The sequence below is a fragment of the Eleutherodactylus coqui genome, chromosome 4 (assembly GCF_035609145.1).
Source record: "Eleutherodactylus coqui strain aEleCoq1 chromosome 4, aEleCoq1.hap1, whole genome shotgun sequence".
Lineage (NCBI taxonomy): Eukaryota > Metazoa > Chordata > Amphibia > Anura > Eleutherodactylidae > Eleutherodactylus > Eleutherodactylus coqui.
In genome coordinates this window covers 291,330,242-291,357,514 of record NC_089840.1, presented here as the reverse complement: position 1 = coordinate 291,357,514, position 27,273 = coordinate 291,330,242, and the positions used below count along the sequence as shown (strand labels likewise).

At 46.7% G+C, this 27,273-nt stretch overlaps 1 protein-coding gene across 1 annotated transcript in view; it reads left to right on the top strand.

Annotated features, from left to right (window-relative positions):
- The window catches only part of LOC136626785 (alpha-2-macroglobulin-like protein 1), a 30,558-nt gene extending 3,575 nt beyond the window's left edge, over positions 1-26,983 (top strand). Inside the window, exons 2-10 of the mRNA XM_066601790.1 lie at positions 8,033-8,107; positions 15,365-15,527; positions 15,713-15,924; positions 23,609-23,824; positions 23,931-24,040; positions 24,282-24,372; positions 25,364-25,432; positions 26,369-26,471; positions 26,946-26,983. Coding sequence (XP_066457887.1) covers positions 8,033-8,107; positions 15,365-15,527; positions 15,713-15,924; positions 23,609-23,824; positions 23,931-24,040; positions 24,282-24,372; positions 25,364-25,432; positions 26,369-26,471; positions 26,946-26,983 — 1,077 coding nt within the window. The remainder of the gene's footprint in view (positions 1-8,032; positions 8,108-15,364; positions 15,528-15,712; positions 15,925-23,608; positions 23,825-23,930; positions 24,041-24,281; positions 24,373-25,363; positions 25,433-26,368; positions 26,472-26,945) is intronic.
- The last annotated feature ends 290 nt before the right edge of the window (positions 26,984-27,273 follow it).

Below are 27,273 nucleotides of genomic sequence, written 5' to 3'. Positions count from 1 at the left end.
GGCACTCCGTTTCCCAAAAAGGGAAACATTCTATTTGTCCTGCAGGCTTGCGCCAATTTATTTGCTGCCTGTGAAAAGTCTCCGCTCTGCTGCACTTCATATAATTGCATTTCTGTGCAACACATATCTTATCTGATTGAATATAGTCAGTGTGCCCTCCGTTTCCCAAAAAGGGAAAAATTGTATTTGTCCTGCAGTCTTGCGCCAATTTATTTGCTGCCTGGGAAATCACTGGTAATACAGCATGCTGAGGGGTAGGGGTAAGCCGAGAGGACGTGGACGAGGACGCGTAGGCCCAAGTGAGGGTGTGGGCACAGGGCGAGCTCCTGATCAAGGTGTATCGCAGCCGACTGCTGCGCGATTAGGAGAGAGGCACGTTTCTGGCGTCCCCACATTCATCGCCCAATTAATGGGTCCACGCAGGAGACCTTTATTAGAAAATGAGCAGTGTGAGCAGGTCCTGTCGTGGATGGCAGCTTGCTCGAAGCACTTTCTATCATCCACCCACAGTTCTGCGCCGTCCAGTGCTGCAAATCCAAATCCTCTGGCTGCTACTCCTCCTTCCTCCCAGCCTCCTCACTCCACTACAATGACACATGCTCAGGAGCGGGCAGACTCCCAGGAACTGTTCTCGGGCCCCTGCTCAGATTGGGCAGCAGTGGTTCCTCTCCAAGCAGAGGAGTTTATCGTCACTGATGCCCAACCATTCGAAAGTTCCCGGGGTCCGGGGGATGAGGCTGGGGACTTCCGGCAACTGTCTCAAGACCTTTCAGTGGGTGTGGAGGACGATGACGATGAGACACAGTTGTCTTGCAGTGAGGTAGTAGTAAGGGCAGTAAGTCCGAGGGAGGAGCGCACAGAGGATTCGGAGGAAGAGCAGCAGGACGATGAGGTGACTGACCCCACCTGGTGTGCAACGCCTACACAGGACAGATCTTCAGAGGGGGAGGCACGGGCAGCAGCAGGGCAGGTTGCAAGAGGCAGTGCGGTGTCCAGGGGTAGAGGCAGGGCCAGACCAAATAATCCACCAACTGTATCCCAAAGCACACCCTCGCACCATGCCACCCTGCAGAGGCCGAGGTGCTCTAAGGTCTGGCAGTTTTTCACAGAGACGCCTGACCACCGACGAACAGTGGTGTGCAACCTTTGTCGCGCCAAGATCAGCCGGGGAGCCACCACCAACAGCCTCACCACCACCAGCATGCGCAGACATATGATGGCCAAGCACCCCACAAGGTGGGACGAAGGCCGTTCACCGCCTCCGGTTTGCACCGCTGCCTCTCCCCCTGTGCCCCAACCTGCCACTGAGATCCAACCCCGCTCTGAGGACACAGGCACTACAGTCTCCTGGCCTGCACCCACACCCTCACCTCCGCTGTCCTCGGCCCCATCCACCAATGTCTCGCACCGCACCGTCCAGCCGTCGCTAGCGCAAGTGTTTGAGCGCAAGCGCAAGTACGCCGCCACGCACCCGCACGCTCAAGCGTTAACCGTCCACATAGCCAAATTTATCAGCCTTGAGATGCTGCCGTATAGGGTTGTGGAAATGGAGTCCTTCAAAAGTATGATGGAGGCGGCGGCCCCGCGCTACTCAGTTCCCAGTCGCCACTACTTTTCCCGATGTGCCGTCCCAGCCCTGCACGACCACGTCTCCCGCAACATTGTACGCGCCCTCACCAACGCGGTTACTGCCAAGGTCCACTTAACAACGGACACGTGAACAAGCACAGGCGGCCAGGGCCACTACATCTCCCTGACGGCACATTGGGTGAATTTAGTGGAGGCTGGGACAGAGTCAGAGCCTGGGACCGCTCACGTCCTACCCACCCCCAGAATTGCGGGCCACAGCTCGGTGCTGGTATCTGCGGCGGTGTATGCTTCCTCCACTAAAGCACCCTCCTCCTCCTCCTCCTCCTCCGCAACCTCTGTCTCGCAAGCAAGATGTGTCAGCAGCAGCAGCACGTTGCCAGCAGTCGGTGTCGCGCGGCGTGGCAGCACAGCGGTGGGCAAGCGTCAGCAGGCCGTGCTGAAACTACTCAGCTTAGGAGATAAGAGGCACACGGCCCACGAACTGCTGCAGGGTCTGACAGAGCAGACCGACCGCTGGCTTGCGCCGCTGAGCCTCCAACCGGGCATCGTCGTGTGTGACAACGGCCGTAACCTGGTGGCGGCTCTGCAGCTCGGCAGCCTCACGCACGTGCCATGCCTGGCCCACGTCTTTAATTTGGTGGTTCAGCGCTTTCTGAAAAGCTACCCACGCTTGTCAGACCTGCTCGTAAAGGTGCGCCGGCTCTGCGCACATTTCCGCAAGTCCCACACGGACGCTGCCACCCTGCGGACACTGCAACATCGGTTTAATCTGCCAGTGCACCGACTGCTGTGCGACGTGCCCACACGGTGGAACTCTACGCTGGAGGTGCTTGCTTGTCCTGCGGCTAGCGTCTTGTCGGAGAGGGTGTTTAGTGCGGCTGGGGGAATCATCACAGATAAGCGTACCCGCCTGTCAACCGACAGTGCCGACAGGCTAACACTCATCAAGATGAACAAAACCTGGATTTCCCCACACTTCTCTTCTCCACCAGCGGACAGCAGCGATACCTAAGCAATACGTAGGCTGCACCCGCGGATGGAAGCATCGTTCTCTCTCACCATCCAAAACGGGGACATTTCTGCTTCATCAATCTGTGTATAATATTCATCCTCCTCCTCCTGCTCCTCCTCCTGAAACCTCACGTAATCACGCTGAACGGGCAATTTTTCTTAGGGCCACAAGGCTCACTCATATAATTTTTCTAAAATTTTTTTATACGTTTCAATGCTCTTAAAAGCGTTGGAACTTGAACTTGAAACAATTTTTCGTTAAACTGGGCTGCCTCCAGGCCTAGTTACCACTTAAGCCACATTAACCAAAGCGATTAATGGGTTTCACCTGCCATCTTGGTTGGGCATGGCCAATTTTTACTGAGGTACATTAGTACTGTTGGTACACCAATTTTTTTGGGCCCTCACCTACAGTGTGATCATAGCAATTTCTATGTTCTTCGCCTGCACTCATGGTACAGAAAGGTGTGTGGGGTTGGCCTACACTTTAGCTACATAAATGTAACTTGGGCCTTGGCTATACTGCAGCTACTGAAATGGAACTAAGACTGCGCTCCCACTATACTGCTGCTTCGGAATTGTTCCTGGGGCCTGTGTAGGCTGCTACTATTACTTAAATGGAACTTAGACTATGCTCCTCCTATACTGCTGCTTCGGAATTGTTACTGGTGCCTGTCTTGAGTGCTACTATTACTGAAATGGAACGAAGACTGCGCTCCCACTATACTGCTGCTTCGGAATTGTTACTGGTGCCTGTCTTGAGTGCTACTATTACTGAAATGGAACAAAGACTGCACTCCCACTATACTGCTGCTTCGGAATTGTTACTGGGGCCTGTCTTGAGTGCTACTATTACTGAAATGGAACTAATACTGTGCTCCCCCTATAATGCTGCTAGTGATATGTTAGTGGGGCCTGTCCTAATGCTACGGCTGAAATGTTACGAATTATGGGCTCTGCCTATACCGCTGCTAATGGTATGTCTCTGGGGTGTGGAAACAGAGGCTTCCCAAAGACATGATGGCGGCGAGGCCATTTCTCACCAACGCGGTTACTGTTAAGGTGCATATAACCACGGACACGTGGAGAGGACACGTAGTGCCTCAAAAACATCCCCCGCCACGGCCCACTTAATCCTGGCCACATTCCGAAAACCAACAAAATAAAACCGCGCTACTAGGTCCGCAGTCACCACCACATTACCACCAACGCGGTTACTGTTAAGGTGCATATAACCACGGACACGTGGACAAGCACAGGCGGGCAGGGCCACTATATCTCCCTGACGGCACATTGGGTGAATTTAGTGGAGGCTGGGACAGAGTCAGAGCCTGGGACCGCTCACATCCTACCCACCCCAAGAATTGCGGGCCCCAGCTCGGTGGTGGTATCTGCGGCGATGTATGCTTCCTCCACTAAAGCACCCTCCTCCTCCTCCTCCAATGCAACCTCTGTCTCGCAATCAAGATGTGTCAGCAGCAGTACGTCGGCAGCAGTCGGTGTCGCGCGGCGTGGCAGCACAGCGGTGGGCAAGCGTCAGCAGGCCGTGCTGAAACTACTCAGCTTAGGAGATAAGAGGCACACGGCCCACGAACTGCTGCAGGGTCTGACAGAGCAGACTGACCGCTGGCTTTCGCCGCTGAGCCTCCAACCGGGCATGGTCGTGTGTGACAACGGCCGTAACCTGGTGGCGGCTCTGCAACTCGGCAGCCTCACGCACGTGCCATGCCTGGCCCATGTCTTTAATTTGGTGGTTCAGCGCTTTCTGAAAAGCTACCCACGCTTGTCAGACCTGCTCGGAAAGGTGCGCCGGCTCTGCGCACATTTCCGCAAGTCCCACACGGACGCTGCCACCCTGTGCACCCTGCAACATCGGTTTAATCTGCCAGTGCACCGACTGCTGTGCGACGTGCCCACACGGTGGAACTCTACGCTCCACATGTTGGCCAGGCTCTATGAGCAGCGTAGAGCTATTGTGGAATACCAACTCCAACATGGGCGGCGCAGTGGGAGTCAGCCTCCTCAATTCTTTTCAGAAGAGTGAGCCTGGTTGGCAGACATCTGCCAGGTCGTTGGAAAGTTTGAGGAGTCTACCCAGGTGGTGAGCGGCGATGCTGCAATCATTAGCGTCACCATTCCTCTGCTATGCCTCTTGAGAAGTTCCCTGCAAAGCATAAAGGCAGACGCTTTGCGCTCGGAAACAGAGCCGGGGGAAGACAGTATGTCGCTGGATAGTCAGAGCACCCTCCTGTCTATATCTCAGCGCGGTGAGGAGGAGGAGGAGGAGGAGGAGGAGGAAGATGAGGAGGAGGGGGAAGAGACAGCTTGGCCCACTGGTGAGGGTACACATGCTGCTTGCCTGTCATCCTTTCAGCGTGTATGGCCTGAGGAGGAGGAGGAGGAGGAGGAGGATCCTGAAAATGATCTTCCGAGTGAGGACAGCCATGTGTTGCGTACAGGTACCCTGGCACACATGGCTGACTTCATGTTAGGATGCCTTTCTCGTGACCCTCGCGTTACACGCATTCTGGCCACTACGGATTACTGGGTGTACACACTGCTTGACCCATGGTATAAGGAGAACCTTTCCACTCTCATACCCGAAGAGGAAAGGGGTTCAAGAGTGTTGCTATACCACAGGACCCTGGCGGACAAACTGAAGGTGAAATTCCCATACGACAGCGCTAGTGGCCGAAGGCACAGTTCCGAGGGCCAGGTAGCAGGGGAAGCGCGGAGATCAGGCAGCATGTACAGCACAGGCAGGGCAACACTCTTTAAGGCCCTTGACAGCTTTATGGCTCCCCAGCAAGACTGTGTCACCACTCCCCAGTCACGGCTGAGTCGGCGGGAGCACTGCAAAAGGATGGTGAGGGAGTACGTAGCCGATCGCACGACCGTCCTCCGTGACGCCTCTGCCCCCTACAACTACTGGGTGTCGAAGCTGGACACGTGGCCTGAACTCGCGCTGTATGCCCTGGAGGTGCTTGCTTGTCCTGCAGCTAGTGTCTTGTCAGAGAGGGTGTTTAGTGCGGCTGGGGGAATCATCACAGATAAGCTTACCCGCCTGTCAACCGATAGTGCCGACAGGCTAACACTTATCAAGATGAACAAAGCCTGGATTTCCCCAGACTTCTCTTCTCCACCAGCGGACAGCAGCGAAACCTAAGCATTACGTAGGCTGCACCCACGGATGGAAGCATCGTTCTCTATCCCCATCAAAAACAGGGACCTTTTGGCTTCATCAATCTGTGTATAATATTCCTGCTCCTCCTCCTGCTCCTCCTCCTGAAACCACACATAATCACGCCGAACGGGCAGTTTTTCTTAGGCCCACAAGGCTCAGTCATATAATTTTTCTAAACAATTTTTATACGTTTCAATGCTCATTAAAGCGTTGAAACTTTCACCTGAACCAATTTTTATTTTTACTGGGCTGCCTCCAGGCCTAGTTACCAATTAAGCCACATTAACCAAAGCGATTAATGGGTTTCACCTGCCCTCTTGGTTGGGCATGGGCAATTTTTCTGAGGTACATTAGTACTGTTGGTACACCAATTTTTGGGGGCCCTCGCCTACAGTGTAATCCAATTAATTTTTGGCCCACCTGCATTACAGCTGATGTAACATCAGCTGTGTTGGGCAATGCAATGGGATATATTTATGTACCGCCGGTGGCTTCCTGGCACCCACCCATGCTGTGGGTCCACAGGGAGTTGTAAATGCATGTGTCCACTTCTAAAGAACCCCAGTCTGACTGGGGCATGCAGTGTGGGCCGAAGCCCACCTGCATTAAACATGACATTATTACCTCAGCTGTGATGGGCAATGCAATGGGATATATTTATGTACCGCCAGTGGCTTCCTGGCACCCACCCATGCTGTCGGTCCACACGGAGTTGTAACTGCATCTGTCCACTTCTAAAGAACCCCAGTCTGACTGGGGCATGCATCATGGGCCGAAGCCCACCTGCATTAAACATGACATTATTACCTCAGCTGTGATGGGCAATGCAATGGGATATATTTATGTACAGCCGGTGGGTTCCAGGGAGCCACCCATGCTGTGGGTGCACACGGAATTCCCATTGCGGAGTTGTACCTGGCTGTGACTATTTATAAAAAACCGCGGTCTGACTGGGGCATGCAGACACCCTGACAGAATGAATAGTGTGTGGCACATAGGTTCCCCATTGCTATGCCCACGTGTGCAGCTCCTGATGGAGGTAGCACAGGATTGGATTTCTCATTGCTTCTGTACAGCATTGTAGGCTATTTCCCCGCCCCTTTTAAAGAGGGTCGCTGCCTAGCCGTGTCAACCCTCTGCAGTGTGTGCCTGCTTTTTTTGTGGCAGACGCACTTATAAATAGACATGAGGGTGGCGTGGCATGAGGGCAGCTGAAGGCTGGGCAGGGACAGTTTGGTGTGCGCTGTGGACACTGGGTCGTGAGGGGGGGGGTTGGGCAGCATGTAACCCAGGAGAAGTGGCAGCGCAGTGTCATGCAGGCAGTGATTGTGCTTTGTTGGAGGTAGTGTGGTGCTTAGCTAAGGTATACATTGCTAATGAGGGCTTTTCAGATGTAAAAGTTGTCGGGGGGGCCCACTCTTGCTACTATTCTGGCTTAATAGTAGGACCTGTGAACTTCATATGCAGCCCAACATGTAGCCCCTCGCCTGCCCTATCCGTTTCTGTGTCGTTCCCATCACTTTCTTGAATTACCCAGATTTTCACAAACGAAAACCTTAGCGAGCATCGGCGATATACAAAAATGCTCGGGTCGCCCATTGACTTCAATGGGGTTCGTTTCTCGAAACGAACCCTCGAGCATCGCGAAAATTTCGTCTCGAGTAATGAGCACCCGAGCATTTTGGTGCTCGCTCATCTCTAATTGTCAACCATCGTATATATAGCTCGTGCAAATTATTGGCATTGCTCTTTCAAGCAATAGTCGGCTGAAATGGCTTTTTTGGGCAACCATTATCTTGTGTGTATGACCACCTTAATACTATAAATAGTAGACAAGGAGGAGGGGGGTGCAGAGTCTTCCTCTCTTTATCTATGACTCCTGCTGTGAGAGTAGAAGAGCAGCAGAGAAGAGATGTCTTCACATGGAGATAAAATGTACAGAAAGCAGCAGAAAGAAGGAGAAATACCCCAAATCTTCAGGTTACAAACATTTCTGGCTGCTCCATGTCTGCAGGAAGAGGGTAGGGGATGGCTTTTAAAAATATATATAATTCTATAACTATATTCTTTGTATTAATCTCATAGTCATCATTCATCATCAGGTATGCGTCCTGCCCTTATGAGTAGAGCATTCAATTACATATCTTGCTCTTACTGTAAAGTAGCTCTCCTATGGTGAGTCTTACTAGTGTTCAGTGTTTTGTAGTGTTGCATACTTCACTGATATGATTTCTTTGGTTTCCTCAGGGCGGTGTGGATGATGAGGTTTCTCTAGCTTGCTATGTTACAGCTGCCTGTATGGAGTCCGGCTCAGATACTAGTGTAAGTGTGTGATCTCTGACTTTACAATTGCTGGCTTCCCCTCCTCAGTCACTCTAGGTATATATGTTCTCACGGATAACAGATAAGGCAATTTTTGGTCAGCTGTAGACTTACTAAATATATTTGAATCCTCTCATGGGAAGCGATGGTGCAAGGGAGAAACCTGCTGCAATGGCCAGGACAATCCACATGTGAACCAAGTTCAACAAACGTTTCTAGCAGTCATCTTCAGTCCAATATTCCCCCGAAGCTCCAATCAGGAAGATTACAGGTTTCTGCATTGCTCATGCTGTGGCACTGTAGTCTGTCAGAACGTCTCAATGTTCAATTCTTGGATGGAAAATCCCCTGGATGAAAGTCAAGTATCACTAGTACAGAAATCATCCGTCCCTTATTTCATTCCCTCTATCCAGTCTGAGTACAATCACCTCCTGGAGAGGGAATACAATATTAGGGTCGAATGAGAGTAAGGCTTGACCCACTTTGATGCGTTCTGGGCCAATGTACTAGAGAAATGAGAATATTCAAAACTAATGTTGCTTTAACCTACAGAATGATATCCTGATGTCAGCGAGTGCGTGTATACTCAATCAGAGTGAAAAGATGAAGATAATTAAGAAATCGGTTCAATGCATTTCAGCTGGACCTACAACTCTTCAGGAACCAGTTGGTCACTGTATAATAATAGGGGGGAGAACCGTGTCTACCCCCGCTAACCTCCAGACAGAAAGGTTTGGTCTGAAGATACCAAACTGCTGATAACAGAAAAGTAATTATACTAACAAGCATCAGGACAAATGCTTGATCCAAGATGTAATTCACAATATGCTGCTAATAGAAAAATCCAGTGTAGGCCAAAAGAATCAAAGAATTTTTTGACCAGATGGTTAGGGAGCCTCTAAAAACTATATATAGTGATGGTCTCCCATAGAGGACTGGATAGGTGATCAGTCAGTGGAGTTTCTATGGACCAAATGCATAGTCCCTTCCACTCAGAAATGACTCCCTGTGATCCCCTGTAAGCCGGGAAAGTTTAAATAGCCGAGATATAAACAGTAAAAAAAATATTGTTATTTAAATTTGCCCAGCTTATAGGGGATCAAATTAACCATTTAGATGCTACCTATTCACTAAGAAGAAAGATTTATCTATCTATCTCTATTTATTTATCTATCTATCTATATCTATCTATCTATAATTGCATAGGCTAATGTGAGAAACATATGAACATATGAAAAGATATATATATATATATATATATATATATATATACGCACACACAATAGAATACATATATTATTACTATAACAGTCCCTCCTTTTTATCTCTTACAGCAGCTAGGTGCAAAGGTAAATGCTCAAGTCCTAATGACAGGAGCCAGTTTTCCTGCACAACTTCACCAGATCCCTGACTAAACCCAACAGCTAGCGCTCAACAGAAAAAGTATCTTGGAAAAGTGCTGTAGGAATAGTGTTAGGACTGGCAATGGCAGATGGACAGGGGATCCCTACGCCAGCCCTCTCCCATGTCCCTACCTACTTGCCCCCCTGAGCAAGGCCCCAGGGTGACAACTGAGCAACGATCCCTGCTCTGCACTAGTGACGGACCCCAAGGAAGGAGGGACAGTAAGACCGGCAGGTGAGCACCGCGTAGCTGACGGGAAGTAACAAAAGCACAGACCAGAGAGTAGTCGTAGAAAGCAGGGTCAAACCGAAAGACAGGTGCGAGTACAGGAGGGCAAAACAGAGGCAGAGTCAAAAGAAAAGCCAAAGTTGAACACATCAAAGTCAGGTCAAAAATGAGGGTGTAGGCAGGCAAGTCAAAACCAAACACTGGCAATCAGAGTCTGGGCCAGCAAGGTATATATGCAGGATTCGCCGCCAAGTGGGACAGGGCGAAGTCACATGACGACCGGAGGGAATCATAAAGCCGCCTCCCCCCGGCGGCACACACCAGCCCAAGCGCCGCGCAGTTGACCAGTGGACAGGCGTGCCCGGGCACAATGCGGGTCGTGCCACCGGCCGATGCGACCGACCAGTAGAGTGGGGGAACCCCGGACAGAGCCGCCAGCCCGGGCCCCCGCAGCACCAGGACGAGCATCCCGCACCATCCAGACAAAACAAAATAATAGAGAATTGATATAAAACAGATTCAATATCAAATTCAGTAGCCAAAACATCATATTACATAATAGGGACAGCTTTGTCGATAGTCTTAGAGATGAATTCTCAAAGGCGCGGAATAATGCAGCAGCAAATAATAGCAGCAAGAATAGTCACTAAAGTTCTAGCAAAAGATGAAATCCAGTGGCTCCATCTGCCAAACGTATCAGTCCACCAGTCATCAAAGGGGTCAGAGATGCCAGAACTTGCTGCTAGTTCTTTAGCAAGGCTAGTTAGTCCCTTCAGAACCTTAGTTATGGAACTGTAGTTGTGAACAGGGATTGAACAACTTAGGAGAAAGCATAATATTATGGTGGGGAGACTCTCTTGCAATGAGATGCATGTATCTATTCAGATTTTTCCTTCTAGCTGAACATCTGTAGTGGTAGTCAGGAACACTTTTTATATTCTGTCAAGTCTGGGTTCTAGAGCTCATATGGGCTGAGACCTGTTCTGTTAGGTTTGTACCTTATGAAGCAGAGTACCAGGAGGAGGCACCCGGTCCATGGTCTATTGAGCTCTGCCATGGCCTTCTGGATCGTGGTTTCTAAGGTACCATTTAAGCACTCTGCTCTACCACTGCTTTGTGGATGGTACAGAGCATGAAAGGCCTGTTCTACCCCTAACGCTTTCATTACCTTCTGCATCACTTCTCCCTTGAAGGGAGTACCTCGGTCACTCTTAATTGTCTCTGGTACCCCATACCTGCATACCACCTCAGAGACCAGTTCTTGGCAGTCGCATTGTGAGCGGATAGGACAGACTGGTCACCCTGAAAACAGGTCTAAGCAGACCAGAATGTACTAGTACCTGCCCACCCATGGCAGTTGGATGTAGTCTATTTGAAAATGCTGGAATGGGTAGTCAGGACAAGGGCTGCACGGTTTGGGAGTCTGTACAGACCTATGCACATTGTTCTGTGCACAAATCAGGCAGCCCTGTGTGTATTTAACTGCTGTGATGCTAAATCCTGGTGGATACCAGTGAACACTTTTGTGCCATCCTTGAAGTGGCCTTTTGTTATGCTTCCAGGCCATTCTCTCAGACAGCAGAAGGGCTTTCATCAGTGCCTGTATACCTTTACTGTCCTTAATTGGGTTTTCAGTTGCTGTCAAGTATGACCTCGCTCTCCAGATGGGTCCATACTCATGAACAATGCCAAAGGCATAGCGCGAATCTGTGTAGATGTTAGCTGTGTTTTCTTAAGCATGTTTGCATGTTTTTTTTCCAGCGCTTGCAATTCAGCTTCTCGGGCTGACATGTGAGATGGAAGGGATTCGGCCTTGACCTCATCATGTAAGGAGAGCACAACATAATCTGTATAGAACCTGCCTTTTTGATCATATCTCGATCCATCCACAAAGAGTGCAAAATTAGGGTTGTCTAATTAATGATCAACAACATGACTGAATCCCTTGTCTCCTGGGCCATTAGCTGTGCATAGCCATGTGTATCAGGCTGAAAATAAAGCTATTAGATGATTACCCCGTTTTCCCTCCTTTTCCAGATGCAGCAAGGTAGCAGAATTGAGGGTGTTACAACACTAAACAGACATGTTGTGTGGCATGAGCATGGTGTATTGGAAGTGAAAGTGACATGTTGTGGACCAAATTTTAAGCTGAACCTGTGGCAGTATTGGCTGGGACATCATGTGGCCTAATACTGTCATGGGAAAATGTAAACTTATCTCAGAACTTTTGTCCAGAATGTGCTGAACTGCTGCTACTGTTTTTAACACAAGAGGGCGCAACACAAGCAACAGGGTCAAGGTGCGCTGAGTAAAATGAAACATGGCATTGCTGACTAGCCCGAGCCTGCACGAGGACAGCTTGGTGTGTCCATTTATTTCTGTACAGTAAAGCCTGAAAGACTTAGTATAGTTCGGTATTCTCAGGGCTGAGAAGAAGAAAAACTAGACCACAATTTACAAGGTATGAAAAATGTAGTGTTTTTTTTTTTTTTTTTATGCAATGCCTGGTCAGTCAAGCAGAAAGATTTACTGGTCAGGCATTCATCTACAAAGACGTGCACTTCAGCCCTGTGTTTATCATTGCTTGTCCTGAAATTCTGAGTTTATAAGTAGAATGTCAGAGCTGCTGTGTAGACTGACACGTACATATGCAAAGACATAGAAAAAAAGGGATACAAAAATGTGGATGAAATTCACATCCCACCCTGAGTGGTCATTAAAGTCTTATGCGTAGGTGAGAGAAATGTTTAACCTGAGTCAATATCTCCATCACACATTTTACATTCATCACAGCTTGAACACTTGTCACAACTTTCATCTATGCAGTAGTCTTTCTCTCTCATATAGATATTAATAACCATATAATCCTCTGCACACAATGTTTACCATATAGCATAAAAATTCATGCAAGTACTACTAATCCCTTCATCCACTTACAAATGCACTCAATCACTACTACTACTACTCCCCTCCCTCTGGAACGCCTGTTATCAGGCAGAGAAGGGGAAAGAGAAGGAAAAAAAAAAACTTTAACTGTTCCTAGTACTAACTGTAAAACAGTCACATTAACTAACATTGGTATCACTTTAATATTTTCCCATAATAGGAGCGCTCAGGTCTCACATAGAAGTTATTAACAGCTTATTTCTTTTACATGACATTATCACACTGAAAACATAACAGTAATGTAATTTAACAATTATAAACACTGCAAGCAAATCACAGAACTTACATTTACACAAATAACAGCAAGAATATACCTTAAGATTCTTATGTCTTTTCTATTCAACTTCCTCCTTGCACAGGATTATACTAAGGTACTGTAATTCACTTCATTCATGTTTGTCTTCATTACAAGTCTCTGTTCAATTCAGGCAAGCGAGTACAGTTCCCAGACTCCTACATTACAAGGTCAGTCACACTCACCCTCCTCCCATCTCTGTATATCTATCTAACTGTGAGGCTAAGGGGGAAGGGAAGGAAAGTGAGGAAGCATTGAAATAATTAAAAAAAACATTCTGTAACCTTTGTAAAATCAACCATTCCACACAGAGCCAGTACTCATCAAGCCATTTTCCTGTCAACTTCATTCAATGCTACAGTAGTCTACATTCCTTCACTGTCTAATTCTAGGACTAACTGCATTACGTAATCATTCCTTCTTTCTCTGAAAGTGTCTCTACTGCTGCCTGCTATCCCTAATCCTTATCAGTGCTACTGTCACCCATAGTAACCTGCCCCCTCAGTGTGGATACTACCTGACACTTGTCTTCTACCCAAAATCTAGAAATACTATGGCTAACAGCCAACAACGCTATACTGACCTTATTTTGCGGAAAGGAAAATATAAAAACAAACAAACAATAACTGAAAACGGCCATATGCTTACTGATACAGAAGGGCAAATATGTGCACCACCTGAGCATGCAAGCAGCCAAATGCCAAATGAGGGAGCCAATTACACCTGTGGAGGACACCGATGAGACAACCTCTCATACAAGGGGAATGACTGCCTGGTGTAAACTCCTACACGGAATAGATAAAAATTGCCAGACATTCTGATACATGTGGTGCACCATGCAGACTAGCAACCTATTAATGACGCCATATCAGTTTGGCGGGTTGCCCTGCACCTCAAAAAGTGAACCACATTGGTACTGTCACCCCGGGCTCCCCCAGCATTTAAAAGCCGCACTGCATGTAAATAATACATAATAAATACGAGGTATTAGATGGATTTTAGCCAAAAACCTGAGCTCACAAGCCAACGTCAAGGCTGCTCGCTTTTTATGAGTCCCTACACTAATATAAATGTATCACAGAAAGAGAAATATAAAAACAAAAAAAAAAACAAAGCAATGTGGTTCACTTTTTGAGGTGCAGGACAACCCACCAAACTGATATGGCATCATTAATAGGTTGCTAGTTTTCATGGTGCACCACATGTATCAGAATGGTCTGGCACTTTGCTGTAAACTCCTACACAGAGTAGGTACAAATAGCCAACCCCTTCTGTATTAGGAGGTTGTGTAAGTGGCTGTCTCATCAGTGTGCTAAACAGGTGTAAGTGGCATTTGGCATTTGGCTGCCTACATGCTGAGGTGGTGCACATATTTGCCCTCCTGTATCAGTAAGTATATGGCTATTTTCATTGATTATTTTACAGAAAACATTTAAGACAGACAACATATCATCAAGACACAGAGGTCTTGGGGCAGAGGGGTTCTGAATATTTCTACGCAATTCAAAGAATTTCCTCCAGATCATTTATAAATATGTTGAACAGCACTGGGCCCAGGACAGAGCCTTGTGGTACCCCATTTGACACATTCTTCAAATTCCTATGGGAGGGTACTAAAAGATGCATTGGAGGTAGTGCCAGGATGAGGGGAGTGTGCAGAGATTAATCATTTTTGCAAGAAGAGAAAGTTAACAACACCAATCAGAAGAGACATCACTTTTGATTACTGGAGGTAACTGCCCTGTAATCACTATCACTGCGTAGAACTGGTATCTGACTATTATATGGTGACTGCATTAGACGGCTAGTATCATCCCTGGCTGCATTGATAGTTGACTTTATATACCCAGTGACACAGCATAAAGTTCTTTGCAGAGTATTTTCGACATCCATGAAGGGAAGTTGTGAGGTGGAAATAAGCTTTTAGCTACGCTCTAGCTTTTGGCCCTAATGTACTCACCGTATGACAAATGATCAATTATGTGATGTGGATGTATTAACTTGGAAAAGGTAACTAAATTGAGATGGAACCACTAACATGAATAGGAGTATGCAAGTCAGTATGCTGTGTAATATGACATGCTATTATTAAGGACGATTTTTAGTTCAAAACATGTCCATATTTTTGGGGTGCATTTCCCTTTTTCACATTTTTTTTATAAATTACTGGTTATTTTTTAATAGGAAGATGAGTGCTGACAAGTTTTATTGAACTTGGTTCACATGTGGATTGTCCTGGTATATACAATATCACCCCATAATATCCCATATCAGGGTCCTTATTGTATGAAACAAGGTGCCCCGCGGCTGGAGGGTAATCTGCCAAACAGCACTGCAAAATTCTACACATTTCAAACTATAATGCTGTTTGTGTTCTGCTGTAGGATCCTGTTGTGAAGAAGGGACTGAAGTGTATTCAGAAGGAGCCTCTACAGAACGCCACCACCTACAAGCTGGCACTAAAGGCTTATGTGTACACACTGGCTGATGATGTGGAGAACAGAGCTGCCGTCATGGAGAAGTTGTATGAAAAAGCTAGCAAAGCAGGTAAAGTGCAAATGATCCGCATCTGATCCCATTTATTCATCTCTTCTAGATCTGCAATGACACAGCACCACCTTCCTGGCATAGATCTGCTGCTGGGTTAGTCTCCGCAGGGACACATGAGATTCCTGCGGTCTAACCTGTATTGCTCCATGTATCCTCAGGAGTATTTCCATTTTTCTCTGCAGATGGTTTACTGTACTGGACCCAGGACACCAAATCCGATTCAGAATCTTATTGGTCAAAGGCAAAATCTGTGGAGGTGGAGATGACGTCCTATGTCCTCCTGAGCTTGGCCTCTATTAAAAACCCAACAAATCAGCAGCTCGGAGATATGGCGGCGATCATCCGCTGGTTATCTAGACAACAGAACTCAAGAGGCGGTTTTAGCTCCACTCAGGTACAAGGCAGAGAATCAAATCTCATTAAACTACTTCAGTAAACCTGAACAACAAGCAAGAAAGCAGAGACCGAAGCTTCAACTCGCACCCTGATGCTTCCTGTTGGGGCTATTGCAGCCCCTTCTCCACCGGTTGTCTACCTCTCTGACCTCATGAAAGCATTTTTTTTTATACTCCAACCTGAAACCTTTTAATTCAAAATGTGGTTCTTCTGACATTAAGGGCTCCCACCCACTGGCATTTTTTTTTCTTGCGCTAGGAGAGCGAGTGAAAATACTTGCCTCGCAGCGCGAGAAAAACGCTGCAATATTGCCAGTATTTTCAATGGGGCCAGCGGCAGCAGCACTAGCCATATTGAAAACATAGGGAGAATACCACAGACTTCTACCACAGCTGTGACAGCTGTGGCAGAAGTTCAGGAAGCTATCCCATTGCTTTCAATGGGATTAGCGCTGCTGCCAGCTTTGTTCCGGTGGCACGGGCTGTGCTGTCCATTCAGCGGAGGAAGCGGAGAGAGATTCTCTATGCCGCTACAATATGAGGCCATTCTAATTCCTCCACCAGAGTATGAGGCCTCCGAAGTAATCCCAGAACAGTATGAGGCCTCTGTAGTGCTCCCGGAACAGTATGAGGTCTCTATAGTGCTCCCAGGACAGTGTAAGGCCTTCGTAGTTCTCCCAGAACAGTATGTGGCCTCTGTAGTGCTCCCAGAACAGAAAGAGGTCTCCGTAGTGCAACCAGAACAGTATGTGGCCTCTGTAGTGCTCCCAGAACAGTATGAGGTCTCTGTAGTTCTCTCAGAACAGTATGAGACCTCTGTAGTTCTCCCAGAACAGTATGAGGCCTCCATAGTTTTCCCAGAACAGCATGAGGCTTCCATAGTGCTCCCAGAACAGTATGTGTCCTCGGTAGTGCTCCCAGAACAGTATGAGGCCTCCATTTTGCTCCCAGAACAGTATGTGGCCTCTGTAGTGCTCCCAGAACAGTATGAGGTCTCCGCAGGACTCCCCGAACAGTACGTGGCCTCTGTAGTTCTCCCAGAATAGTAAGAGACCTCTGTAGTTCTCCCAGAACGGTATGAGGCCTCCATAGTTTCCCCAGAACAGTATGAATCTTCCATAGTGCTGCAAGAACACTATGTGTCCTCTGTAGTTCTCCCAGTGCTCCCAGAACAGTACGAGGCCTCCATAGTGCTCCCAGAACAGTATGTCGTCTCTGTAGTGCTCCCAGAACAGTATGTGGCCTCTGTAGTGCTCTCAGAACAGTATGAGGCCTCTGTAGTTCTCTCAGAACAGTATGAGACCTCTGTAGTTCTCCCAGAAAAGTATGAGGCCTCCAAAGTTTTCCCAGAACAGCATGAGGCTTCCATAGTGCTGCCAGAACAGTATGTGGCCTCTGTAGTGCTCCCAGAACAGTATGTGGCCTCCGTAGTGCTGCCAGAACAGTATGTTGTCTCTGTAGTGCTCCCAGAACAGTATGAGGCCTCTGTAGTACTCCCAGAATAGTATGAGGTCTCTGTAGTGCTCCCAGAACAGTATGAGGCCTCTGTAGTACTCCCAGAATAGTATGAGGCCTCTGTAGTGCTCCCAGAACAGTATGAGGCTTCCGTAGTGCTCCCAGAACAGTATGTGGCCTCTGTAGTGCTCAGAAAGCATAGACATTTTATTGTACCGGCACATGTATATATTCAATTGGAATCTTTTCCAAAAGACTGAACCCCTAACAAAAGGAAACATACTCTTATACAATCCACACAAAGATATTCATTAATTATCTAATAACAGACTGATTGGTTACATTTCACTACAGTATTGCACAAGCGCAGTAACTCTTTAACCCCACAACTGCTGTTTCATCTCCTGTCCTAAAATAGGCATACTTTTTGACCTCCTTTTTACAACACACACCATTTTATTTGTGTTAACTCTTTCTTATCCAAATCCCAGCAACCACACTTCCACCGCAGTATGAGGCCTCCCAAGTGCCCCCCACCCCCACCAGAGTATGAGGCCTCTGTTGTACCCTCACCACAGTATGAGGCCTCACTAGTGTTCTCACCACAGTATGAGGAGTTCATAGGGCCCGAACTACAGTATGAGGCCTTCCTTTTGCCCCACCACAGTATGAGACCTCCCTTGTATCCCCAAGGGAACATCCAGGACTAATATAAAATAAGATTTCACTATTATACAACCTTCCCGCCTTTCTTGACCATTTCAAATGAAATTTTTTTTTTTCATCCTTATCCTACCAAACATTTTATTTATATACAAAATACGCTTGTGAAGATCGCAATTTCACAGAAACAATTCAATTTTTAAAATCAAAAACGCATCGCTGTAAAAATCGCATGTTGGTAAGCACGATATTGGGGAATATCCTGTGTGAGAAAATAGGACACGATGTGGACACAAAGTGCATCTTCTGAATGCCTAACATGTCAACCTTGTCATGCAATACACCTCTCCATACCGAGGATCTCTTAAATGGTGAATTCAGCCCTTTAGGATTAAGAGAACATTTTTTAAGTGACATATTGATCATGGAAATGAATCACAAGTAAAGTGGACCCTCACAGCACTGCCAAATTTTAAAGGGGAATAGGGAGAAAGGGAAACAAAGAGAATTATTACAAACAAAATTGTCTAAGATTGGCATAGAAGAAGGCCAACTGAGAAACCTTCCCTAAGCATAATGCTCTGTAACAGCAACAACTTAAAGGGGTTGTCCCGCGAAACAAAGTGGGGGTATACACTTCTGTATGGCCATATTAATGCACTTTGTAATGTACATTGTGCATTAATTATGAGCCATACAGAAGTTATCAGAAATTTTTCACTTACCTGTTCCGTTGCTAGCGTCCTCGTTTCCATGGAGCCGTCTAATTTTCAGCGTCTAATCGCTAGATTAGACGCGCTTGCGCAGTCCGGGTCTTCTTTTCTGAATGGGGCCGCTCGTGCCGGAGAGCGGCTCCTTGTAGCTCCGCCCCGTCACGTGCCGATTCCAGCCAATCAGGAGGCTGGAATCGGCAATGGACCGCACAGAAGCCCTGCGGTCCACCGAGGGTGAAGATTCCGGCGGCCATCTTCACCAGGTAAGTAAGAAGTCACCGGAGCGCGGGGATTCAGGTAAGCACTCTCCGGTTTTCTTTTTTAACCCCTGCATCGGGTTTGTCTCGCGCCGAACGGGGGGGCTATTGAAAAAAAAAAAAACCTGTTTCGGCGCGGGACAACCCCTTTAAATGAAGGCAACAGAAAACACATCTGTACTAACAGGAATCAAAGCCTGCTCAACTAGGAGGAGCAGAGAGTGTGCCTGATGAAGGGTCACCCTCTGTGATGGTGAGGGAGGGGTGATACCTGTCGATCCCGCCTCTGTTCTTGATTACTCATGGATCGACTGTTCCAAGCGCACTTGCCACTACCAACTGTCACAGCAGAGCCTCGATCAATTACTCTAGCGAGATTGCGAGTTTGGATTCGTTAGAATACAGGCTGATTTTTATCCAGCTTTCCTGGGCTTCTGCACGCATGCAAAGCAAAAGCTCAAATCGCCACCTGATCCCTTCCAACGGCTCCCGCAGTCTACAATGCCACGCACATGCACACTGCCACCACCAGCTGTTATGGGTAGCTGGAACCCAGACTCATGAATTATGAATACAATCCTTGGAGTTATGATTGGTTTTAAAATAGACAAGGCTTAACTAATAAATTGTAGATTTATTCTAGAAAAAGACTAGCAATGCAGATGATATATATATATATATATATATATATATATATATATATATATATATATATATATATATATATATATATATATATATATATACACACACACACACACAAAGGTATACAAAAAATATGTTACATGTGAGTATAAGGGAACACTGTATTAATACACAACAAGACAGTATTTTAAAATAAACAGGAAGAAATTAAAAGAAAGTTATCCGATTTTGGGAGACATGGCCCAAAGCGTCTGTTCGGCAGAGTTCCAGAAAGCAAAAACAGGACAGCTCATATGCAGCAGCATATCTCCGTGGTCTGACAATTTAGACCTGTGGAGTCCCAAATTATAAAGGGTTCCCCCAAACACACCTTCTTCCTGTCCCCTCTGAGGGTCATTTGGAGAGAGGTGGGTGGGAGTCATGCAAGCTCTGGAAAATCATAGTTCCCCATTTCAGTTATATCTCGGCGGGAGGCCCTCCGATCGGGAATATAGGTCCGGCATATTTCTAGTCATGATTTTATCTATTCTATCAAGCGTGACACGTAAATTATGCCCAGGTACATATATATGCCATTTGGGGTGATACTGAGCTCGTACCGCAACATGTGTGGATTTTGTTTAGCTGGCCTGCCTGATTCTGAAAATATATTCCATATTGGGCTATGACCTACACACAACAAAATATCCTTCATTAAAAGATTTTCTTCTCATGTGAATTGTGAATTGGATGTCTATAAGAAACACCCAAGGTGTCAATCCGCATGGGCAGGTGGTCAATTAGCATATCCCTGTCACTAGCTAGTTTTATTGCTATTCCAACAAAGTCTTTCCTGGCCTCTTGTACATCAAAAGACCTGGACAAATATGAGGGAGGGAAGGGAGATTAAAACAATGAATTTATTCAGCTTTCCCAGGGTACTGACAAATGCTAGCTAACTGCACACAACATGGATGCCATACAGCCTGGCCTGACTGGGCTGACATAAAATGCATGCTGAGACACATCTAGGGCCTGACATACACATAATGTCTGACGGCCTAGCAGTCTCTACATCACACCCTCCATTCTGGAATACTTTTGTCAATGATTCAGTGAGTTGCAGAAGACAGTTTCCTATCCTGAGGCCACCTGGCAGTGGTTTTCGCTAGGTTGTTCTGTGGGTTTTCTAGAATGCTTAGCTCCCAGCATTTTTTCACCATCATCTGGTTTGTAGAAAGTGTAAGAGATACCATCTTTGTGTAAAATAAATTTTGTAAGAAAGCCCCACTTATACAACATTTTCCCAGCCTAAACATGGCTGTAATGTGTGGGAAAGCTTTTCTGGCTTGTATTGCAATTGAGGATAAAACAGCAAATAGTTGGATATTTGCTAACGGGCCAAGTAACACCACAGCCTTTTCTGGAAGCAAACATGAGAGCCTCCTTAATATGGTAGAAAGTAATCCTTGCGTGAGGAACATTATCAGGGAGGAATTTGGGTTTCTGTAGGCAATCTGCCCTATCTATAATGAGTTCCGGAGTAGGGTTAGCTGGCAAAAGCTTTTTCATTAGCTGGGTCAGAAAGTCCTTTAATTCTGTTGGACTAACATTATCTGAGATACCCCAAAACTTTATATTGCTCTGTCTATTATGGTCTTCCATTGTGTGGTGTTGGGATCTCATCCTAGACAAAAACTGAGAGCCAGGATGAGATCTCGTTGCCACACAATTAAAGGGGAAACGACAGAACTACCTGTGTAAAAAATTTTTTGTGGTCACGGATACAACATGGAACAGATGAGAGTTATCATACTGAAGAGCAAATTCAAGCTGCAGTGTCACAAAAGAATTTGGGAGTATAAATTTATGGACATTTTTGATACCCTCAAAAATGGAATGAACCTCGGAAAGGGGTTCTTGCATCAGTGGAGACTTTGGGGAGGACGCCCAGGGTATGTGTGGGAATGCCCCAGGGGGGGGGGGGTCAGATGATGGCATCATCTCTCCCCAAGGAGAGCACCCAGGTGGGGTGCTATTCCCAATCATTATTTTACAAACTTGGTAAAAAACTCATACTTTGATTTGAAGGAATGCTGCCATCCAATAGGTGGCGCTGCAGAGGTATTGTTCCATTCCCTTTGTTTGCAGATCTGAAGGAGAGATTTCACATTCATTGTCACTGCACTGATCATTTACTATTATGGTCTTCCCACCCTGCTACTTATCTAAATGCTGTTCATCCCAACATGTCTGTGCCCTCTTACCCTCTGTCTCTGGTATTTATTGAGTGCAGATTAAGTTCACCATGTTCCTGCCCTCCCTTGTGATCATGTGTATTCTGAAATACGTCATTAAATTTGTTCAATTTTGCCTAAGGAAGGACCCTGTGAGGTCTGAAAGCTCGCTATAACATCATGTATTTTTTGCTGCCATTAAAATGTCTTATAGCTACAAGATTACTTGGTTTTTCTTACTAAGAACAATTACATTTTACAAACACGGTATTACCTATTATGTTTCTTTAAATTAAACTTTATTACATATTTTTAAACCATTTTTTTGTCTCTGAAGGGGACCTGAAGATGCGATAGTTCGATCACTAGAATAGTACACCGCATTACTTATGTAGTGCATTCTACTAAGACTATAACAGCCTATTAGACTCTACAGGAGGCAGGGCCTAATAAGCTAAGTTACATGGCAGACATGCAAGCCCTTGTCAAGGTTTTGGCTGCCACGGGAACCCATTGCGATCGCATTGCAGGGTGCCAATGGGTGACACAAGGATCCCCTGTGTTCTGCTTTCATGCTGCAGTTGGTATTGATTGTGACATGTAAAGAGTTAAACTGCCTGGATCTGAGGTTTCTCAACTACTGCCAATGAGAGCCGCAGCCTGGCTGTCAGTAATCAGCCAAGCCACTCCCTTAAAAAAAACGTATGTGCAGCTTTAAAGCCCATTAGTGAGGTCAGTAAAAAGGTGTGTTGCAGTCACAGAGGGGTTAATAATGGTGTCTTCAACATGTCAGACTGGGGTTCAAATCTTGGCTTATGGGTACTCTGCGTTTACATTTATTTGGTCCAAAAACAGTAGTTTTTTTGGGAGGAGGAGCAAAATGATTATCTTTAGGTTAGTGGGTGGGATTTAGTATTCATGAGCTTTGGGTGTGGGAGGAGGATGCAGAGTGAACAGGCAGAGGTGCAGCCCAGAGCATTATGGGAGATGTAGTAGAGAAGCACAGCAGGGCTGTGAACAGGAAGTACTTATGTAAAGAACAGAGCACTGTGGATGCTGCAGAATAAGGAGAGCAGAGAAGCAGAGGAAAGGTAATGGATGGATTTACTGGAGCCCTGTGAGATGATTTATGATTTTTTGGAATCTGACTTTGGTCTCGGAATACCCCTTAAATGTGTTTAGTGTTTTATTAAAGGGGTTTTCCAGCAAGAATACGAGTGATGACCTATCCTAAGGATAGGTCATCAATAGTTGATCGGCCGGGATCCGTTGCTTTGCATCACGCCCAATCAGCTAAGCGGGCGCATGCTGTCAGCACCGCAAAAACACAGAGGTGGGAGCTGAAGCAGTGGAAGTCTCCGTGCCGACCTCTGTGTAGTGGCCGGCGCTTGTATGGCTCAAACTGAAATGAACACGAGCCGTGCCTGCAGTTATAAGTAACGGGCGCTACACAGAGGTCAGCGCCGAGACTGCCGCTGCTTCACCCCCGACCCCTTTGTTTTTGCGGCGCTGACAGCATGCACCCGCTCAGCTGAGCAGTCAGGATCCTGAGCGATGGACCCCGGCCGATCAACTATTGATAACCTATCCTGAGGTCATTAGTAGTATTTTCTATGGAAAACCCCTTTAACGCTTGCTACATCTGTGAGTATCATTAGTGACGTACAGTACGTGTATTTCACACTCTTTCCCCACACCTCACGTTTGAGTGTTTCGCCCGTCTCTCGTCCTCAGGACACAGTGGTCGCTCTTCAAGCAATGTCCATGTTTGCAAGTCATACCATGGTGAAAGGTGGAAAAACGACCATAGAAGTGACGAACGAGAAAGGCTTCCAGCACCGCTTCCATGTGGATGATGACAACCGCCTGCTCCAGCAGAAGATTCAGCTACCTGAAATCCCCGGAGAGTACACAATAACCGCGACTGGGAGAGGAACCGTAATTGCGCAGGTACGGACGGTGTGGTGACCACCCCTTCATATAGATGGGGAGGGGGAGTCGGACTTTGTCTCTTATTCTTACCTGTTGGGTCTCTCCTGTTCTTACGTTTGCACAGGTCACTCAGGTACATAACACTCTACCTGCCGCCAAGGACGATGCCTTTGACATGTCAGCGAAACCTCAGTGCATGAAAGGTGACAAAAGGGTGATAGTGGTGGAGTTCAGGTAAGAGACGTCATCTTTAAGGAAGACCATATTATAGACCGTCACAGCCCACCCAGTTATATCAGCTCTTACAGTCACATCCAGAGCTGCAAGCAGAATTTTGCAGTTACTTCCTATCGTATACTCCAATCACATCGAGAGCTGCAGACACAATCCTTTCCTTACATTCATGCCTTTAGTCAGTGCGGCCTTCAGATACTGTTGTATATAAGTCTGTTCCTGTTCTCCTCTGACTCTGCAGCTATAAAGGAGGACGTCCGTGTACTAACATGGCTCTTCTGGAAGTCAAATTCTTGTCCGGCTATGAGCTCGGGGAGAAGTCAGCAAGTGATGTAAGTTCACCGGATGTATTTTACAACCACTAAAAAGATAATCCTGATGCAAATCCTTCCTCTGGTCAAAACTGCAGATTTCCCTGTGCTCGGGGATCCACCTGTGGTCGGTGTGTGAAGACAGGGCCAGCTCCAGGTTTATATGTGCTTCTGGGCAACAGTCACAGTGGCTCCCTTAGTAATTTATAGACCCTACTGTGCCCCCTTAGTAATTTATAGACCCTACTGTGCTGCCTTAGTAATTTATAGACCCTACTGTGCCCCCTTAGTAATTTATAGACCCTACTGTGCCCCCTTAGTAATTTATAGACCCTACTGTACTGCCTTAGTAATTTATAGACCCTACTGTGCTCGCTTTGTTATTTACAAGGTTCTTTGTGCCATTAGAGCAGTTAGTAAGGCCCCACTGTGTCCCCTGATTCATTTATAAGCTCCACTGAGCCCCCTGAGTCATTTACTGGGCCTCCTCAGTACTTTATAGGCTCCATGTGGCTCCTCAGTCCTTTATAGGCCCCACTGTGCCCTCTGAGTCATTTACAGGCCTTGCCCACTGAGTGATGAATGAGGTCCCGTTGTGTCCTAACCAAAAAATAAAATAACATACAAACTCGCCACCCTCACACTTCTCCAAAATAAGAATCGGTCTTAGAATGAAGCAATACAGAGAGGCAGTATTTCTGTAGGGATTTCCATCCCACCCCTCCCCGCACCCCCTAAAAAAAAATTGTAACAAAAGTTCTCCAGCATATTATATGTACCCCAGAGTGCAGCCATTAAAATATACAACTCGTCCCACAGAAAACAAGCCCCATACAACTATGTCAACGAGTTACGGCTCCAGCAATGCGACAATGAAAACCGCTGGGTCCTTAAGGCACAAAGTAGGCTGGTCACTAAGGGGTTAATTGACAACCGTGTGGCCTTCAGTACCTGCAGTTCTCGGTCTTCAGTCTTTGATGTAACATGTGTAATATTCGATTATTTGTTGCAGCTGATGAAACTTCCGATGGTGAACAGAGTGGAGAAGGGTGAAGATAGTGTGTCCATCTACATAGAAAAGGTGAGACGTTCCCATGACGCTGCAGCAACAGACCCGGGGCTTACTCTTAAAGCAAAGCTCCACCATATCACTTTAACTGGTCATTAACTTCTTAATGAACTTGTACTTATATGACAACCAATGTGACAACAAGCAAAACTGCAAATCACTTTACTTACCTGAAATGACAATTTTGTGCTGAAGAATCCCTCTAAAGTGCTGACGGCTGGGGGCTCCCTTCCTTAGAACTTGATGTCTACTGCCTGCTGCCTTGTGTAGTCTGTCTCTAGCAGCGGGCAACCAAGACAGATTACCAGAAGCAGGCGGAAGGGTCATTGATTACTGTTGTCTCATGCTACAGGATCTCCACTTCTCTGTGTGTGTAGTGTATAGGAGAGACAAGAGAGGATCTCCTCTCTGTGTACAGTGTATGGGAGAGATAGAGATAGGAGAGCAGGATCCTCTCTTCCGTGTATGTGTGCTGTGTATAGGAGAGATAGAGGTAGGGGAGCAGAGTCTCCTCTTCTCTGTGTGTGCAGTGTTTCGGAGAGATAGGGGAGCAGGGTCTCCTCTTCTGTGTGTATGTGCAGTGTGTGGGAGAGATAGGGGAGCAAGATTTTCCCTTCTCTGTGTATGGGAGAGGTAGAGATAGGGGAGCAGGATCCTCTCTACCGTGTATGTGTGCAGTGTGAGGGAGAGATTGGGGAGTAGGGTCTCCACTTCTCCGTTCGTGACATACAGGACACTGAGCTGACATGATGACCTGGGGTCCATAGTAAAAAACATCATAATGAAAGCAATAAAAAGAGGAAAAAACAGCAATCAGCACTGAAGCATATAAAATATAAGTAGCAACCCGGACAATAAACAGAACAGTATGAGGCAGAAATGTCTGAGTCTTCTGATACAATAATGTATAGTCATGTAAATCCTCAGCATCTCTCTCCTGTTTCTCAGGTCACCAATCAGACACAGACCCTGGAGATTCATGCCGAACGGAAGGTTCCAGTGAGCGGTCTGAAACCGGCCATGATTAGTATCTTTGATTACTACATGAAAGGTAACATAGACCCGCAGAGGCATTCATACCCTAGAGAGACCCCTAGCTGGCATCTATGGGGCATCACTCTGGAGCTGGTTGACCCCAAAATATACAAACTATGTTAGCCATGAAGGACCTGGTGTTTGTTCACCCCAATCCCATCTAAGGGAAGAACCAAGTGGATGGTCACGGTGCCCTTATTTGCTAAGATTGCTGTGCCCACTCTGTCTATAACCATCAGCCACCAATGGGGACTATTTGTTTCCTGCATGATTAATAGCAGTGGTCAGAGCTCTGGTTTATATAATGTGATGATGATGATGGTATGAAGGTAGCCTGACTTTACCATGAGATGCACTGTTGGGCACTGCCCACGAGGAGTCCATAGTCATGTCAGTCCCTTCCATCAGACATGTTATTGTCTGGCTGGTGGCTTCTGCTGCTTTGCTTGTCCAGCTGTCCTGACTTGTATTTTCTTTTATTTAATTGCAGAGGAGGAGAAGACAATCAGCTATTTGGTGACCTGTTAAGAGGTGAGAGCGGGATCCATAGTACTGCAGTGACAATGCATTGTCCTCTATTCTCCAGATCTGCTCTTTCTGCTCTTCATCTTCACTGTCCTCTATTCTTGGCACATTTCCTTCCTATGACATGGGCATGGAAAACGTCCTAGGATAACAGTATGTAAATTGATGATAAAGTAGTGTTACCTCATGGGAGGGCTTGTGAACACCCACACCTGTATAAGTTGTGAGGTGGTATCTTGTGAGTGAGGTTGGACACTGGCCAGTGTGCTCATGGCATGGTAGCATGAATTATT